Below are 19186 nucleotides of genomic sequence, written 5' to 3'. Positions count from 1 at the left end.
GCATTTAATTTTATTTCAGTTTTTCTCTTCAGAATTGTTTTCAAACCATCTACATCGTATTTCAGTGTATGGTGTGAGTTAAATAATCTGACTTATCATTTGCAAATCAGTAGTCATTTTTAAGATTTCCATTCTTTCACCATTGACTTTTAAAGCTACTTCTATCATATAACAGTGCTTTTATCTGTAAGGGGGCCTGTTCCTAGGCTCATGATTTTGGTCTGGTGACCTATTCTTGTATGCTGAAAATACACACAGGTTACATTGCTAGAGCTTTGTAAGCAATCTTGGCATTCATATTGATATATTCTAATACTTTCTCAATACTGTTTTGGCTCTTCTCATTCTTTATTCCATCATGTAAATTTTAAGATTAGCTAGATCGTCCATTATCTTAAAAACCACTTCATGATTTGTTGCTGAGATAAAGCTACTGTTCTGTTTTGGGTTTGGCTTACCAAATACAAACATTGCATCACTGATCAACAATAAATGGTGTTTAATGAAGGGAAGGGGCACTACGAGAAAAACATGTTGTGACTTCACTTGAAGTTGTATTGCTTTTTCAAATTAATTTGGTGAGATTGAGAAGTTACGGTAAGTCTTCTCAATCATTAGCAAACATAGATTTCCATTTGTTTAGTTCTTCTTTTGTTCTTTAATAAACAGCTTTCCCCCATAAAGATCTTAAGCAGTTTTGCTAGAATAATTCCTGGATTTAAAAATTCTACTTGCTGTATTTCATCTTCCGGGCCATTATATGGCATATCCTTTAATTCACCTACTACATTGTCAAAAAAAAAAAAAGAAAACCATGTTCTAGGATTGTGTGTGCTGCATTCAGAACTCAAGATTTTTGGGTTTTTTTTTTTTTTTTTGGTTGTTGTTCAGGTGTCCATCTTTTTCCTCCAGAAACATTACACTGACAGTAAGTTCTACACCTTTTTCTCGAGTAAGCAGGGGATTTCCACAGGTATTAGTCTGGGATGGAAAGAGGAGACATGTCTCTCCTTAAGTATCTTGCCAGAAGCCTCTCTGATCTTTCTCTGCCCAAACCCCCCTTTTCAGTGGGGAACACTCAACAAACCCTTTGCTTTTTTTTTTTTTTTTCTCGGACAGGTGAACCCTGCCCCTTCACAGTAGTTTGAGATTCTCAGTTGTTGAAATACAATCTTTCAGGGATTCTGTGACCTTTGCTCCTGAGAAGCTTCACCCCAGGGGAAGAAGCCCAATTTTTCTCCACCTGAACCAGTATCTATCTTGGAGTTAGGAATGGAAGTCATTATGGCTCCCAAATTCACCATGGGCACACGTCTTAATAACTTGTTTAATTAACGGTAAAAATAAATACTATAGGTAAATAATTTTGGGTTGTTTTTCAGCTTTGTGGTTAGTTGGCCAAAATTTAAATTTAGGATTCCATCGATGTTCCAATCATGTAAATGCTATTTTGGGGAATGAGAAGACAGGAGATTCTGCAGATCTCCAAAGAAAAGGCAAAATCGGCAAAGCAGTCAAAGAAGTTAAAATAAAGGCCAGCATCCATTTGCTTTGACTCATTGAGCGAATGGCACCTTCTTTACACAGCATCTGGTCTAAGTGGGTTTGGTTGCTGTTTAGTTGGCTGTTAGCACTGCAAACAAGGGTTCGGTTTGAAAGACACTTTGAAATTGAGTAGCAAACATCAACTCCCCCCAACTCTTTTTCCCCAAACCCCAGTTTGGTCTCAAGGGGCAGCATGATCCTTTTTTTCCACTTTAGGTGGGCAAGCTTTCTGTGAAATAACCTTAGAACCGTTTGCCTCATTTATCAGGCAAATTTAGAAGGGAAGAAGCTTTTTAGGAGAACCACTTTGAACGACAAGGAAGACTACTAACGCAGGTTCAAGTCATACTTTTAACACGAGCTTGTTGAAACGTTTAACAATTCCAAAATGAAATTAAATGAGTTTAAAACTTTTTTTTTCCTCTCAAAAGCATAAAAATGCAGAGAAAGTTTTAACAGGGGGAAAAAAAAATCTTAAAACGGCCAAAAATAAGAAAAACAACTCTTCTTAGGTCCAGTCCTGGGTGAGTTACCAGGAAAGTGACTTCTCTTCGCGGCTAGAGAGGAGGGCTCAGTACCTGCTCCGGCCTCCCCCTCGCTCCAGGCGGCTTCCCACTCGGCCTCCGCCCCTCGGGGGCGCCCGGCGGCCCGAGCGGCTGTAGGAGTCGCGCGGGGTCGGGCAGCTCCGCTCCACCGACGGCGGCAGCCCGCGCTCCGGCCTGCCCACGCGCTCGCGGCCGCTCGAGTAGCGCTCGCTGCGGTAGCTGTCGCGGCCGCCGTAGCCGTCGGGCGAGCAGCCGCGGTACTCGTCGTAGCGGCCCCCGCCGTAGGACGGCGGCGGGCCTCGGGCGGGGCCGGCGCCGCGCAGGTCCCCGTAGCCGTCGAAGGGGTCTCGGTAGGAGCCTCCGCTGGGGTGCTCGGCGTAGTCGCGCTCGCGGCCCCCGTAGCCGTCGCGCTCGCAGTAGCCCCTGGACGGGCACTCGTCGCGCGCGCTCGAGTGGCCGTAGTCGCGGTAGGCGTAGTCGCGCGGCGAGGGCGCGAAGTCGCGCGGGTCCCGGGCGCTCGGGTAGTCGCGGCTGGAGTAGCTCTCGCGGGGTGAGTAGCCCTCGTCGCGCGGGCCCAGGTAGGGATCGCGGCGCGGCGGCGGCAGCTCCCGGCGCGGGGGGCCCCCGTAGGCGTCGCGGCCGCGCGAGCCCGTGGCCCGCCCGCGCATCCCCGCGCCGCTGCGCGTGGGGCCCGACGGCGCCGCTCTCTTGGGCGGGGGCCCGGCGCGGCGCGGCGCCGGCCCGCGCTTGAGCGGCATCGGGGCCCGCGACGGGCGCAGGTCGAAATCCGCCGTGTAGCTGCCTTCGTCGGCCGACCCGCCCCGGGAGGGCGGGCGCCTCGGGCCGCCGCCGCGGGCCCCGCGCAGGCCCCTCGGGCGGCCGCGGCTGCGGGGCGGCGGCGGCCCGCGCCGGCCGCTCTCGAACACCGGCTTGGTGGCCTGGGCCACCTTGATGGCCTTACCATCCAGGGACTTGCCGTTCATGTCTCGGGCGGCGGCCTTGGCGTCCGCGGGGTTCTCGAAGGTGACGAACGCGAAGCCTCTGGACTTGGAGGTCTCCCGGTCCTTCATCAGGAGCACCTCGATGATGCGGCCATACTTGCCGAAAGCGGCCTCCAGGGCCTTCTCGTCGGTTTCGAGGTTGAGACCCCCGATGAAGAGCTTCCCCGGACGGTCGGCCTCGACCATGGCGGCGGCGGCGGCGTCGGGGTCGGCGGCGGCGAGCCGAGGGCGGCGGCTCCGGGCTGCCCTGCTGGTCGAGGCCGCCTCCTACTGGCCGGGGGCGCTGTGCGCAGGCGGGAGGGCGGAAGGCTGGGCCGGGCGGCCCCGGAGCCTGGCCGCTCCCGCCTGTGATTGGTCGGCGGGGCCGCCCCGCCGGCGGGCGGGCGTCGCGGGGGATGCGGAAACGGGTTGGGGCCGCGATGGCCTCCTCCGTCTCTGTGGGCTGCGGGCGTGGGGCTCCGACCCAGAAGCGCAGCGCGGCTGACTTAAAAAGCCGTTAGGGGAAGTGAAAATAAAGTTCCATTGCTCTTAAAGAGGAGAATTCTAAGGCATTCCAAACCTAGTTACCCAAAGGATTTGAAAACAAACAAAACCCCTGGAAAAATGCACTTAGTGGTCGTTTGTAAAGTTTAGTAAGGAGGTGAGAGGGTCCTACTTCCCCCTTTCCCCCCCCCCCCCGTTTTGTTTTTGTTTTTGCCTGGAGGGAAGAAGGTTTTGATAGGTGAAACAACAGTGAGGAGTCATTATATGGATTCAGTCCTTTTCTTTTTTGACACAGTCTGCTCTTCTGTTTTGTTTACCTTAGTCTATTTGGCCTCATACACTGAAATGTTTTTCACCTGTCTTCCTGCCAGTTTGTAAGGTACTTTCTAGTAACCGTGATTATCTTATCTATTTTTCCTCCATTTTTCTTCTTTTATAGAATGATTTTTTTTATTTTTTTTTCTCGGCTGTGGAAGATGTTACGCTTTCTTTTCTTATTCTATTTTCTTTTAATGGTTTCTAAGTTAAAATTTTACTTACCAAGTATTTAGTTCGTTGCTTAATCTTTCAGTGTGTGTGCATGTGTGTGTCTATGTGTTTGTGTGCACCCATGTAACCTTGGCCCACACATCAAGATGCCTAACAGTCCCCTCCCTGGAGCTCTCCCTTTGTACTTCTGTCAGAACAGTTGCCTTCCTTCCTCACAGTTTTTCATCTAACACAAATGAGGTTTCCCTGTTCTTAAACTGAATATAAGTGTAATTCCATAATTATAATGAACTCTTGTGTTTTTGCTGATGTCATTCAGCATATCTTTGTTATCTTTGTTATGAATATCTTTGTTATTCATCTGTGTGTCTAGTCTAAATATTTCTTATATAGGTTTTTCACAGCCTTCCTCCTCTCTTTGTTGACCATTGAAACACTCATTACTTTGGAGAGTGTGTCTTCCCTAATCCAAGCAGTTAGGAAACCTGACCCCAAAATGCATTTGGATTCCATCTAGTTTCCTCATTTTCCACCCTTAACACAATCTACAAGCTGTCACATTTCTAGCAATGGACACACAACAGTCTTTGTCAAGGCTTTTTGGTATAGGGCTCCTAAAACACTTAGCATTTCTGGGAAAGAATGACTTTTCTTGTTTTTCTTTTTTTAATTATATTTTTATTTTTTATATTAATTACAGTTTATTCACTTTGTATCCCAGCTGTAGACCCCTCCTCTCTCCTCCCAATCCCACCCTCTCTCCCTCATCTCCTCCTATGCCCCTTTCCAAGTCCACAGATAGGGGAGAGCCTCTTCCCCTTCAATCTGACCCTAGCTTATCAACTCTCATCAGAACTGGCTGGTTTGTCCTCCACTTTGGCCTGGCAAGGCTGCTCCCCCATCCGGGGAAGGCAGCCACTGAGCTAGCCACTGAGTTCATGTCAGAGACACTCCCTGTTCCCATTACTAGGAACCCCACTTGGATATTGAACTGCCATGGACTACATCTGAGCAAGGGTTCTAGGTTATCTACATGAATGGTCCTTGGTTGGAGTATCAGCCTCAGAAAAGATCCCTGTGCCTGGATATTTTAGTTCTGTTGCTCTCCTTGTGGATTGCCTGTCCTCTCCAGGTCTTCCCCCTTCTTTCCTAAGATTCTCTGCAATCTGCCCAAAGTTTGTTTATGAATCTCAATATCTGATTTGATACAATGCTAGGTAGAGGCTTTCAGAGGCCCTCTGTGGTAGGTTCCTGTTCTGTTGTCCTGTTTTCTCCTTCTTTCAATGTCTGTTCCCTTTGCCTTTCTGAGTGAGGATTGATCATCTTACCCAGGGTCCTCCTCCTAGCTCACCTTCTTTAGGTGTCCAGATTTTTGTAGGTTTATTCTATATTATATGTCTAGTATCCACTTACAAGTGAGTATATACCATGTGTGTCTTTCTGTTTCTAGGATATCTCACTCAGGATGATCTTTTCTAGTTCCCACCATTTACCCGCAAATTTCATGATTTCCTTGTTTTTAATTGCTGAGTAGTATCCCATTGTGTAAATGCACTGTAGTTTCTGTATCCATTCCTCCCTTGAGGGACATCTGGGTTGTTTCCAGATTCTGGCTATTACAAATAAAGCTGCTATGAACATGGTTGAGCAAATGTCCTTGTTTTATACTTGAACATCTTTTGGATATATGCTTAGGAGAGGTATAGCTTGAGGTACTACTATTCCTAATTGTCTGAGAAAACAGCAAATTGAGTTCCAAAGTGTTTGTACAAGTTTATTTTCCCACCAGCAATTGAGGAGGGTTCCCCTTTCTCCACATCCTCTCCAGCATGTATTGTTGCTTGAGTCTTTGATCTTAGCCATTTTGATGGGTGTAAAATGGAATCTCAGAGTCGTTTTGATTTGCATTTTCCTGATGACCAAGGACATTGAACATTGCTTTAAGTGTTTCTCGGCCATTTGATATTCCTCTATTTAGAATTCTCTGTTTAGCTCTTTACCGCATTTTTTAATTGGATTACTTGATTAGTTGCTTTTTAACTTCTTGAGTTCTTTATATATTGTAGCCCTCTGTCAGATATAGGGTTGGTGAAGATCCTTTCATCATCTGTAGGCTGTTGTTTTGTTCTGACGACAGTGTCCTTTGCTTTACAGAAGCTTTTCAGTTTCATGAGGTCCCATTTATTGATTGTTGTTGCTCTTAGAGCCTGTGCTGTTGGTGTTCTGTTCAGAAAGTTGTTACCTATACCAACAAGTTCTAGGCTCTTCCCCACTTTTTCTTCTGACTGATTTAGTGTGTCTGGTTTTATGTTGAGGTCTTTGATCCACTTGGACCTTAGTTTTGTGCAGGGTGTTAAATAGGGATCTGTTTGCATTTTTCTACATGTATACATCCAGTTAGACCAGCACCATTTGTTGAAGATGCTGTCTTTTTTTTCCATTGTATGGTTTTGGCTTCTTTGTAAAAAATCAAGTATCCATAGGTGTGTGGATTTATTTCTGGGTCTTCTATTCAGTTTCATCGATCCACCATTCTGTTTCTATGCCAGTACCATGCAGTTTTTATTACTATTGCTCTGTAGTACAGCTTGAGATCAGGGATGGAGATACCTCCAGATTATCTGTTATTGTACAGGATTGTTTTGGAAATTCTGGGTTTTTGTTTTTCCATATGAAGTTGAGAATTTTTCTTTCAAGTTCTGTAAAGAATTGTGTTGGTATTTTGATGGGAATTGCATTGAATCTGTAGATTGCTTTTGGCAGGATGGCCATTTTCACTGTTAATCGCCGATCCATGAGCACAGGAGATCTTTCCATCTTCTGATATCTTCTTCAATTTCTTCAGAAACTTGAAGTTTTTTTCAAATAGGTCTTTCACTTGCTTGGTTGTGAAAGTACTTTATGTTATTAGTGGCTATTGTGAAGGGTATCGTTTCCCTAATTTCTTTCTTGGCCTTTTTGTCTTTGTTATATAGGAGAGCTTCTGATTTTTTTTTTTTTTTTGAGTTAATTTTGTATCCAGCCACTTTGCCAAAGATGTTTATCAGCTGAAGGAGTTCTCTGGAAGAATTTTTGGGGTGGCTTATGTACGTTATCATATCACCTACAAATAGTGATACTTTGACTTCTTCCTTTCCCATTTTGTATCCCCTTGATTTCCTTTAGTTGTCTTATTGCTCTAGTTAGGACTTCAAGAACTATGTGGAAGAGATATGGAGAGAGTGGGCAGCCTTGCTTGTCCCTGATTTCAGTGGGATTGATTTAAGTTTCTCTCTATTTAGTTTGATGTTGGCTTGCTGTATATTGTCTTTACTATGTTTAGGTATGTGCCTTGTATCCCTAATCTCTCCAAGACTTTAAACATGAATTGGGTATTAGATTTTGTCAAATGCTTTTTTGGCATCTAAGGAGATGATCATGTAGTTTTTTTCTCCTTCAGTTTTTTATATGATGAATTACATTGATGGATTTTCATATATTGGTCCACCCCTGTATGCCTGGGATGAAGCCTACTTGATCATGGTGGGTGATATCTTTTATATGTTTTTGCATTTGGTTTGCCAGTATTTTATTGAGTATTTTTGCATCAATGTTCGTAAGAGAGATAGGACTGAAGTTCTTTTTTTTTTTATTGGGTCTTTGTGTGGTTTGGGTATCAAGGTGACTGTGCCTTCATAGAATGAGTTTGGTAATGTTCCTTCTGTTTATACTTTGTGGAATAATTTGAAGAGAATTGGAGCTAGCACGTCTTTGAAGGTATGGTAGAATTCTGTACTGAAACCATCTGGACCTGAGCTGTTTTTGGAAGCAAAAGTTTTGATGACTGATTCTATTTCCTTGGGGGATATAGGACTATTCAATCTTTCTACTTGATCTTGATTTAATTTTGGAAATGGAATCTATCCAGAACATTGTCCATTTCCTTTAGATTTTCAAATTTTGTGTCCTATAGGCTTTTGTAGTAAGACCTAATGATTGTTTGGATTTTTTTCAGTGTCTGTTGTTATGTCCCTCTTTTCATTTATGATTGTGCTGATTTGGATAGTTCCTCTCTGCCTTTTAGTTAGTTTGGGTAAAGGCTTGTCTGTCTTGTTGATTTTCTCAAAGAACCAGCTCTTTGTTTCATTGATTGTTTGAATAGTTTTATTTGCTTCTAATGTATTGATTTCAGCCCTGAGTTTGATTATTTCCAGCCATCTACTCCTCTTAGTTGTGTCTGCTTCTTTTTTTTCTAGGACTTTCAGGTGGGCCATTAAGTGCTATGAATTTTCCTCTTAGCACTGCTTTCATTGTGTCCCATAAGTTTGTGTATGTTGTGCCTTCATTTTCGAGTAGGGAGTTGTTCAGTTTCCATGTATGTGTAGGTTTTCTTGATATTTCTGTTGCTGTTGAGATCCAGCTTTAGTCCATGGTAGTCAGTTAAAATTCAACGGATGGATTATTTCAATCCTCTTGTATCTGCTGAGGCTTGCTTTGTGACCAACTACAAGTTCTATTTTGGAGAAGGTTCTATGAGGTGCTGAAAAGAAGGTATACCCTTTTGAGTTTGGGTGAAAAGTTCTGCAGACATCAATAGGTCCATTTGAATTAGGGCTTCTCTAAGTGCCTTTATTTCCGTATTTGGCTTCTGTCTAGATGATCTGTCCTTTGGTGAGAGTGGGGTGTTAAAGTCTCCCACTATTAAGGTGTTGGGATTGATGTGTGATTTAAGCTTTAATAATGTTTCCTTTACGAATGTAGGCGCTCTTGTATTTGGGGCATAGATGTTCAGAATTGTGATGTCCTCTTGGTGGATTTTTTCCTTTGATGAGAATGTAGTGTCCCTCCTCATCTTTTTTTAATTAATTTTGGTTGAAAGTCTATTTTATTAGATAATAGTCTAGCTACCCCAGCTTTTTTTCTGGGTCTGTTTGCTTGAAAAACATTTTTCTAGCCCTTTACTCTGAGGTGGTGTTTATCTTTTTTGCATAGGTGTACTTCTTGGATGCAGCAGAATGTTGGACCCTGTTTCTGCACCCATTCTGTTAGTCTGTGTCTTTTTATTGGAGAGTTGAGTCCATTGATGTTGATAGATAATAGTGACCAATGAATGTAAGTGGAGTTGGTGTTGTTACTGTGTTTCATTGCTTGTTTTCTTTTAATTGTTGTAGGGAAATTGTCTGTAGCCTATGTTTTCTTGGGTGTAGTTGTTTTAATTGGATTGGAGTTTTCCTTCTAGAATCTTCTGTAGGGCTGTTTTGCTGTGTAGATATTGCTTAAATTTAGTTTTGTCATGGAATATTTTGTTTTCTCCATCTATGTCGATTGAAAGGTTTGCAGGGTATAGTAGTCTGGGGTTGACATTTGTGGCCCCTTAAAATCTGCATGACGCCTGCCCAGGCCCTTCTGGCTTTTGTATTTTCTGATGAGAAGTCCAGTGTGATTCTGATAGGTCTACCTTAATATGTTACTTGGCCTTTTTCCCTTGCTGCTTTTAATATCTTTTCCTTGCTCTGTAGATTTAATGTTTTTACTATGATGTGACATGGAGTTTCTTTTCTGGTCTAGTCTGTTTGGTGTTCTGTAGGCCTCTTGTATGTTTATGGACATCTCTTTCTTTAAGTTGGGAAATTTTTCTTCTCTGATTTTCTTGAAAATATTTGCTGGACCTTGGAGCCTGGAATCTTCTTTTTCATCAATTCCTATTATTCTTAGATTTTGTCTTTTCATGGTGTCCTTGATTTATTGGATGTTTTGTGTTTGGGACTTTTCTGATTTTACTTTTTCTTTGAGAGAAGTATCAATTTCTGTAAGAGTATCTTCAGCACCAGAGATTCTGTCGTCCATCTCTTGTATTCTATTGGTGATGCTTACCTTTGTGGTTCGTGATCTTTTCTCTAAGTTCTCCAGCTCTAGGCTTTTCTCTGTGTTTTCTTTATGGATTCTATTTCTGCTTTCATGTCTTACACCATTTCCTTCATCTATTTGAATGTGAATTCCTGTCTTTCCATGATGACCTCTATTTTTTGTTTGTTCATTTCCTCTCTATTTGCCACTGATTGTGCTTCTACTGTGCCTCTAATTTGTTTGGCTATATTTGCCTGTGTTTCTTTGAGAGCTTTTTTCATTTCCTCTTTATTTGCCTCCATTTGTGTGGCTATTTCTTTGAGAGAGTTGTTTCCTCTTTATGTGCCTCTAATGACTGGATAAGCATAGCTTTAAAGTCATTTTCCTGTGTTTTTGTTGAATTGAAAAATCCATTGATTTTTGGGGTTGCTGGTGGAGCTATGATGTCCTGATTTTTTGTTGGGTGTGTTCTTATGCCGACCTCTGGCCATCTGCTTATCTTTAACCTTCACTGTTTGTTCCTGGAGTCTGTACTTCAGACTGGGTCCGTCTTTCTCTGGTGTCTAGAGTATTTTTCAGAAGATGAGAGAGGTCCAATGGTTTGAGAGTCTGTGTTGGTGTTTCAGCTGTACCTATGGGAGGAAGAGCTGCTGGCACAGAATCACAATTGGGGGGAGGAAGTGTGCATGTGTGCGTAGAAGTGTTTCTTGAAGGAGAGAATGCTAGAGCTTGTAGATGCTTGGAATATGGGGGGAAATGCAGGCGCAGGAGGGAGGGGGTGTGGATGCTAGCAGTTTGCGGCTGCAGCTTTCGGGCACAATGTGCCTGCACTGATTTCCTGAATACCTCAGTGGCCTACAGTCCTGTCATACTGTCATTCTGGTATCAGATCTGTCTGGGCTCCAGGGGTTGATTGCCTGGACTTCACTGGTAAACCCACAGAGCAGGGGCTTCAATATTGATAATGCTCTCCCAAGGATTCCTATGTTGCTGCAGAACCTGGGGCTTGGTGTTACAGTCCACTGGGAGTCCAGCCACTGTGGCAGAACTAGGAGGCCGCTGGCAGAGATGCCTTCTGGTAGGCCCTAGGGAACCATGGGCCTGGTTGGCTTGGTGGAGCTGCCAGTACCGCACTCTGTGCTAGGAGCTGTGGGCAGTGTGGACAGCGCTCTGTGGTGGGCGCTGTGGGCTGCCTCTGCAGCCTCTGCCTACACCAAGGAGGGGGAAGCGAGGCCTGTTGTGGGGAAATGACAGGGGATTGAGTATTCTCTGTCTCAAATATCAAACAGGGTGTTTTGTTCTAGGAGGAGCCAGCACCATGCTCTTTGCTAGGAGCTGAGTACACTGCAGGCTGCCTGCACTGCCTCTGCCCATTAAAGGGGAAATGCCTGGGAATTGAGTCTCCAGGAGATGTCCAAGGTGAAGTCTGTGGTTGACCTGTATCCTATTGGTCTCAGTTCAGGGTTGTCCCCTTTCTCCATGGAAGCCTTGATGTCGTTGTTCTGGGTTCAGTTGCCCCTCGACTCACCAATTTCGGAGTTTCAGATCCTCTACCCCTTAGATACGGTACACACTGGTCGCCTCCATCTTGGATTCCTGCCTCTTTCCCTGTTTCTAAGGGATACTTGATAGCCATAGTTGATATGATGGTTTGAATGACAATGGCCCTATAGAATCATATATAGAATCTTCTCCAGTGCCATGCCTGCTTGCCTTCTACCACACTCCTCACCATGATGAGAACATGCTAACCCTTAGATACAAACCAAGCCCCAGTTAGATGCTTTTTTTTTTTTCTGTTAAGTCTCCTTGGTCATGGTGTCTTATCAGAGCAATAGAGCAGTAAGAAAGCTGAGTTTATGCTAATCATCAAATGCTGGTGGGAACTTAGATAACTTCAGTGTGAGAGCTGATCACTTAAACAACCCAGTGATAAGAACTTGAGAACTTTTGTGCTCCTCAGGAGTATGAAGGGACCAAGAATTGAGCTACTTGGAGACTTATCTCAATGCCAGGGACAGTAAGAGAACCCTGAGTGCCTGAAACCTTTGTTATCTTTTGTTCTAAGGCTCCTCTTAGGTAGACTACTTTGGTTGACTTAGTACTCCCAAAGAGGTCATTGCTACTCAGTAGTCTTTACTAGATGTTTGTGCTAGTGAAAAAGAAAGCCAGCAGATTCTATTAGGGCCAAAGTGTCCAAGGTTGTGGCCTAGAAAGTTGTGAAAGAAAAAGATGGCTCTCCTTCACTAATGGCACCTTGCAACATAATCTTTTAATGGTACATGACACTTTATTCCTACCTCAAGAGTATACTTAGAATTGTTAAATCAAAACTGGTCCACTCTGCTTTGAGAACACTGGTTCAGGAGTTGTATTCAAATGGCCAAGCAGCCTAAAGACAGATGACTTCCTGGCAGGATCTGAGTCCCAGCACCACAGAACTTTCATGAAACATCAGGTTTAATGCTTGTTAAGCGGGGAAGCACAGATTTAAGTTTAAGCTATATAAACTGAGCTCAACTGCAAGGAAACAGTGGTGGTAAGTTTTTAAAGTAGAACAGAATTGTTAGGGACATGAATGAAACCATTTTGAGCAACTTTAAAAAACCATGTGTGTGTGTGTGTGTGTGTGTGTGTGTGTGTGTGTGTGTATAATTTGGAATAATGCAATGCTTGTAAGATAGAAGCTTGATGACTAGCAGCTCAGATAGCCCCTGACTTTCAATTCAGCCCTGCCCCAGGCAAGCTCTGAAGTATTAATGGTCCTGCCTTCAGGCAGCTCAAAACAAGACCAGCTCTAAAACAGGCCTTGGTATGCTAAGGGACTAACCCCAGGGTGGTATTGATACTCCAGTTGAAATTCATCCAGCTGAAATGAAAGAAAAATTGGAACTTTTAAAGTGGCCCCTAAGATTATATTGCCATGTTCCCTAGACATGGCTTTTCTATCTTATTTGTTGACACCCATTGGCAATGCAGCTTTGAGACTGGCCTCTGTATGTGGTCCTGGCTTTGGTGACCCTTGAACTTCTAGCACCCTTGCTGAGCTCACACATGCCGGCTTGTCAGCATTAGCCTTTGGTAGACACTCTCAATGACCGGCTGGTCCTCAACCAGCATCATTCTCAAGCTTGTCACAGCTGAAGGGCTTCACAGTGGACATGGCTTGAGCCTGCCAAACTTCTGGAGCTTCCCCACAGGAGGAGGTTCTCTGTCCCAGTAAGCATTTCCTACTTGGTGAGATGTCTAAGTTTTTACTAGCATTGTACTATAAGGAGTGGTTGTGTGAATAAACCAAACATATTCCAAAGACAAATCTTGTGTGGACATCCTAATTGCCAAGCACCTCACACCCCAGTAGCCATGCTCTCTGCCAGAATAAACAGTGGAACTATGGGGAAAGGGAAAATACAGAAGAAACATAAGTGGAAAACAACTAAGATAGTTTTGAAAAACAATTGAAAATAGTTTGGCAACAGGGGTTGAAACATATATTTTGTAGTTTGGGTAACTGTATTTTTTTTTTTTCAGCTGGAGTAGAGGGCCTTGAGTCATCTATAAGGATAAGCCTAGTGCAGGTACAAACCAACATTTGGTCAAGTTTCTTAGCACAGTATCTGGCAAATTCTTCATAGAAATCTAAGCTGGATAGACTGAGGCATATAGCAAACACTATCCAGGAACCCTCAGCTGTGAATAATGGGATTATATATATGTGTGTGTGTTGCAGTAGGAATATGGAACTGAAAATACTTGTTTAGGAGGCCTAACAAGAAGCAGACTTTCCCTTAGAACTAATTTTGGAATAGTGTGAAATAATGCTAGATTGGTATTTTATGGCTAGTGTCTTATACACAGAACTCAGTTGACCAGTGAAGAGTTGTATAATCATGTTTAGGAGCTCTAAGGCTAGTGGACAACATCCTGATTGGAAAGCCACTATTGTGTTTAAAGAAAGGAAAAAGAGCTCTGCGTTGGTGTGTGGTTTGAATGAAAATGGCCCCATAGGCTCACAGGGAGGTGTGGCTTTGTTGGAGGAAGTATGTTTTTGGGGCTGGGCTTTGAGGTTTCCAAGCTACAGCCAGACCCAGTGGCTCACACTCTCTGTTCCTGCTGCCTGCCCTGCCCAACTCTTGGCCGGGGCATAGGCCAGGCCAGTATTGCCAGGTTAAGATAACTCAGCATCTGCCCAGCTTAGTTCCATAAGCTAATAATAAATATCATTATTCAGGAGCTGAGCAGGGCATAGAAAGTCCTTATTGATACACTAGTCAATACCCTGGGTATATGGCTTAATAGAGGGGCAATAAAACCCAGACTCCAAGGGGACACTTATATGAACCTCACCATGGGATTTTGGAGATACATTGAAATAGAACATGTTGACATCCATACCAGGAACTAACTTGGGAATGAGGTGCAGTGGTACAGAATTGTAAACTCTAGTTGGGATGTGGAGGCTGGAGAATTGCTTGAGCCTGGGAATCTGAAACCACCCTGGACAACTTTACCTCAAAGAAAAAAGAAAAGAAAAAAAATGGCAAAACTACTTGTAGCTTCAGAAGGTGGCTGGAATTTACCAATAGATATAACTATATACTTGTTTGAAGTGATCATCTAATCTTTGAACCAACCCAAATGAAATGAGTTGGGGGATTATGTTACCAGGAGCCCAGGAGAGGTGATTATACAGACAGTGTATAGCCAATTGAAAGTCTTTGTTCCAATCAGCTAGGACCACACTCACCTTACTTGGGACCTCATTGTAGTCCTAAGCATTTACAGCAAAGGGTTTTTAAAAGCAAAAACTACATCCTGGTATTTGCTCTACTGTTGCTAGGGAGATTTTCACAAGCAGTTTAACAGAAGCTAAGGTAAGTTAGCTGGAGCATCTTGAACTTGGGTTTATAGAATATCATTGGGTAATTTTCCATGAGATGATCCATCAAGGAGATCAAATTCTAGTTAATCCTGAAATGGCCTCAACAAGAGTACAAGGTGAAGGAACCTCTTCACTGTCTTGCCCTGTCACAATTACAGTAATGCAGAAATTGTAGAAAACTAGATCTTTTTATCTTATATTGCTGAGGTTACAAACTACTGCTAAAAACTATTCTGTCAGTAGAATAGACATAGATTGCCCACGGCTAGATGCAACATTCTGGTAGGTAGGGCTGATTTGGGTCAAATGTCTTTCTTTTCTGTTTTCTATCTTTCCTTCTTTCTTTCCTTTCTTTCCTTCTTTCTTTCCTTCTTTCCTTCTTTCTTTCCTTCTTTCTTTCCTTCTTTCTTTCTTTCTTTCCTTCTTTCTTTCTCTCTCTCTTTCTCTCTCTCTCTCTCTTTCTCTCTTTCTCTTTTTCTCCCCCCCTTCCTTCCTGTTTGTATTGATTTTCCTGGTGTCTGAGAGTGAACCCAGAGCCTCGCACACGCTCAGCCCTCTACCACTGAGCTATATTCCTGACCTCTACCAGCTCATCCTGACAAAAAGACACCGAGTGAACAGGCCTTGACTTAACCCATAATAGATGCAAACGTGGAGAGTGCTATTGAAGAACTGGAACAGAAGACTTTACAGCAACAAAAACCTCTATTTGCATTTTTTTCAATAAAGGAGCATGTTTACATCCCATAGTTTAAACAATGGACAGAGAGATGCTCTTTTAAGACTAATAGTTTAATAGAGATTAGAAGCAGGCAATCAAACATTGTCTAAAGCAGAAGATAAGGACAGGAAGAGCTAACTCACACCTATATGTTAATACCCCAACCAAGGGAGGCTGAGGGAAAGGCCACACAGAGATTCCTGTTTTACTGGTAGACATTTTGGATAAGTATGGGAACAGAGGCTATGCCATTACCCACCCATCTCTTCAATTGTTGTTTTTCTTATTTGAAAAGGCATTCAAAACCAAGTTTTGGAGGAAGGATGGTTACTACATAAGTCATTGTAAATGCATTTAAATTTTTTATGTCGGAATTTCTGATAGCCCAGTGGTGTAGGTTGTACCTACACCCTCTTGATAAAACTAGGACTAATAACAAACACAGCTGTATTTCTTAAAGGAATTTTAAAACTAAATTTTATTATCTTTGTGTGTGTGCGTGTACGTGGGTATGTGCATGTGAGTGCAGTACCCATACAGGACAAAGGAGTCGGATGCCCCTGGAGCTGGAGTTACGGGTGTTTGTGAGCCGCCTGATATGGGTGCTGGCAATTAAGCTTGGTTCCTCTAGAGGATCAGGTTGCTCTCTTAACCACTGAATAAAAGTGGCCTGCTGCTGCTTGCTGTTATGCATCCCTACTTTAACATGGGTGGATTGAGGCAGGGTGTTTGCTAGTCTGATATTTCTCACTGAAATATTAGTCAGATACATTGGCAGTAAAGGGAGAGACTTCAGGTGTGAATAGTAAATGAGGATAAAGGAAGAAATAAATTGGTCCTATTACATTTTTTTTTTTATTTGGGCCTCAAGAGAAACTGAGATGGATTACTAAGCACTAAGAACTTTATTAAAATTTATTAAAGCCATGAACACACACAGAGCAGACAACATCCTGCTGGGTGCTGTGGTGAGAGTTCAGGCCCTGTGCCAGAAATGGACACCATAGCAGGGTCTCTGAAGAGAATCAGACCCTATGTGGCAGAAGAGGAAGCCTCTTCTTTTTTAAACTTTTAAACTTTATTTAATGTACATTGATGTGTGTGTGTGTGTGTTAGATCCCCTAGAACTGGAGTGACAGGACAGTTGTGAGCTGTCCTGTGGGTGCTGGGATTTGAACTCAGGTCCTTAGGAAGAACAACCAATGCTCTTAACCACTGAGCCATCTCTCTAGCCTGAGAAAGCTTCTTATTTTATGCCTTTTAAGGATGGGGTGAGGTGCACAGCAGAAGCCTTCAACCAAGTTCTCTGATTTTTATGCAGGATGAGTGAGGTGAGAAATCTTGTCACTGGTGTCTGAGTGGGATGCCTGTGGGTATCTGTGAAATGGGGAGAGCTACTGAAAAGCAGAGGCTAGACTCTAGCATCACTCTCAGAGAATCTAGGGCAGAGAAAAACTGTAGTGACCCAACATCCTGAGGAAAGTTTGGAGCAAGAGATGGCCTTGGTCTTAAAAGTACCAGAAACGAGAAAGGAAAGCCATCTGCATCTGATACCACCCACAGGGCCAAATATACAAACTGGAGTGGCTACAGATTCTATGACCAGCCACACCGGCCCCAGCATCTAAAGAAGAAACTGGAGGGCACAAAAGCCCAAAGCTGAGGAAAGAAATTTACTCACCATCAAAGAACAGAGGTAACATTTCAAGAAAGAGTAATCATCCTCTCTCAAAATGGAAAAAAGGGTGGGGATCTCTGTAGCAGGTGGTGTCCTGACAGAAATAGCTAGAGAACACAAGGAATAACCTGAAGATCCTCCTTGGGTTGAAATCCCCAGCACAGTTAAAACTTTTCCTTTTCCCCCCTTTCCTGTGGCCTGGAGTTTGTTGCTTCAGGTTCCTCTGGGACTGAGTTAGTCTCACCATCTCCATATGTGAGCAGTATGGCTCTTTCTGTGCCATAAGGTCACCGACAGTGAAGAGAATAGCACCTCCTATGTTTAAATTTTAATTTTTAAAGTTGTAAAAAATAGTTTACCTTCCTATCCATTTTGGGTACACAGTCCAGCAATGTCAAGTACATCCACATTGTGTGCACTTTTGTGAACTCCATCTTGCAAAACGAAAGTCTGTCAAACAACTTCTGTGACACGCCCCCCTCTCCCGCCTCACTCCCAGTCTCTGACAACGCCATTCTGCTTTAATGCATTGGACTAGTGAGCTCTAATTACTCAAACAACATGGAGAAAAAACTCCTTAAGTTTGTCCCATGTCCACATACATTTGCGTTATGTTGGTGAACAACACGCCTTTGCTTTTGAGGAATCAAGCCTGCCTGATTCCAAAGAAGTGGCTTCAGACTTAAAACTCCGAAGAGAGAAACCGCCAAGGACTGTCCAAGGTCCTGCTCCCTCTGGCGGATGCAACCTAGCAGGGACCACCTGCTCCTCAGGGGCATCCACTCCCTTCCTAAGCGCCCCACTCTGAGAATAGAGACTCAAGTCTGGCCTAAATTCCCTGCGAAAAGGCTATTGCTCCGCCCCCAATTTCTTGACCTCAACCTTCTCCACAGGCCCCGCCCCTCAGATCGCAGCTTCGCCTTCCCCACTCCCACAAGTAGCTCTCCTCTACTGTCCTGCCCAACAGCTATTCACTACTCCCAGATACAGGCTTGGCTTCGGTGGCGCCCCCAGGGCAGAGCTTAAAATGCTCCAGTTCACAGACACAGGCACCTTGCAGGACCCTCATATCCAGTTTCCAGCCATCCTTCCAAGGAGCCTCCAGAGCTTTCCCACTCAGTATCACCAAGAAGCCTCCGGTGATACCAGGTAGAGAAAAATGCTTGGCTGAGCCCCTTCCTGAAGCCTCATCTGCCATATAAGGAGTTATTTTTATTAAGACAGGGTCTCCTCATGTAACTCTTGCTGACCTGGAACTCAGTAAGTAGATCAGACTCAACATGAACCCAGAGATCCACCTGCCTCTGTCTTCCAAGTGCTGAAGGTTAAATGCATGCACTGCCACTACCACACCTGGCTCCAAATCACTAAATTTAATAGTTGGCTTTGGGTTTTTATTTTCCACCACAGTTTTGGGATATTTTCTTCTACAGCTTTGTTAAATAACCCTTAACAAACTTTTAGATAACTATTCCATTTTATCAAAAGAACCTTTTTAGTTTTAATCTCAACAGCCTTATGTCCTCTTAAAATTAAACTGCCTTTTTTTTTTTTGTAACTGGAGGCTACCAAGTACTCATTACAGAATTGTATCCTCACGACTACTGAAACTAGTAATTCTCAAACTACTGAGAACTTACATAAAATGCAATGTTTCCGGTGGAAACTTGCTCCAATATTGTTCATTGAAGCTAGCATGAAGTTTAGAAACCTACATTTAAATACAGTGACTTTTACATAGGCAGTACTGAGCATACATGTGCATGTCATCCTAGTAGGAGAAGCTAGAGCACAGGTGTGAAGTAAGCCAGGGCTGTGGGAATGTGAAGGGAAACTGAGGCTCCTGAATCACTGTGAACTTTATAGTTTTATATCAAGTCCCCACCCAACCCCATCTAAGAGGAGGAACTGTCAATTGAGAAAATGCTTCCAAAAGGTCAGGCTGTAGATAAGCTTACAGTGCATTTTCTTAGTGATTGATGGGAGAAAGTCCAGCCCACTGTGAGTGGTATTATC

The 19186-nt window shown here is 43.6% G+C and overlaps 1 protein-coding gene across 1 annotated transcript; it reads right to left on the bottom strand.

Annotated features, from left to right (window-relative positions):
- Positions 1-1890: 1890 nt before the first annotated feature.
- Positions 1891-3319, bottom strand: Rbmxl2 (RBMX like 2). Its single transcript, XM_021628140.2, has one exon. It carries the CDS (start codon positions 3275-3277, stop codon positions 2117-2119), a length of 1161 nt encoding a protein of 386 aa, XP_021483815.1. The 5' UTR covers positions 3278-3319; the 3' UTR covers positions 1891-2116.
- Between the last annotated feature and the right edge of the window lie 15867 nt (positions 3320-19186).

This window comes from Meriones unguiculatus, chromosome 14 (assembly GCF_030254825.1).
Source record: "Meriones unguiculatus strain TT.TT164.6M chromosome 14, Bangor_MerUng_6.1, whole genome shotgun sequence".
Classification (NCBI taxonomy): domain Eukaryota; kingdom Metazoa; phylum Chordata; class Mammalia; order Rodentia; family Muridae; genus Meriones; species Meriones unguiculatus.
This window is presented reverse-complemented; position numbering and strand designations above follow the sequence as displayed.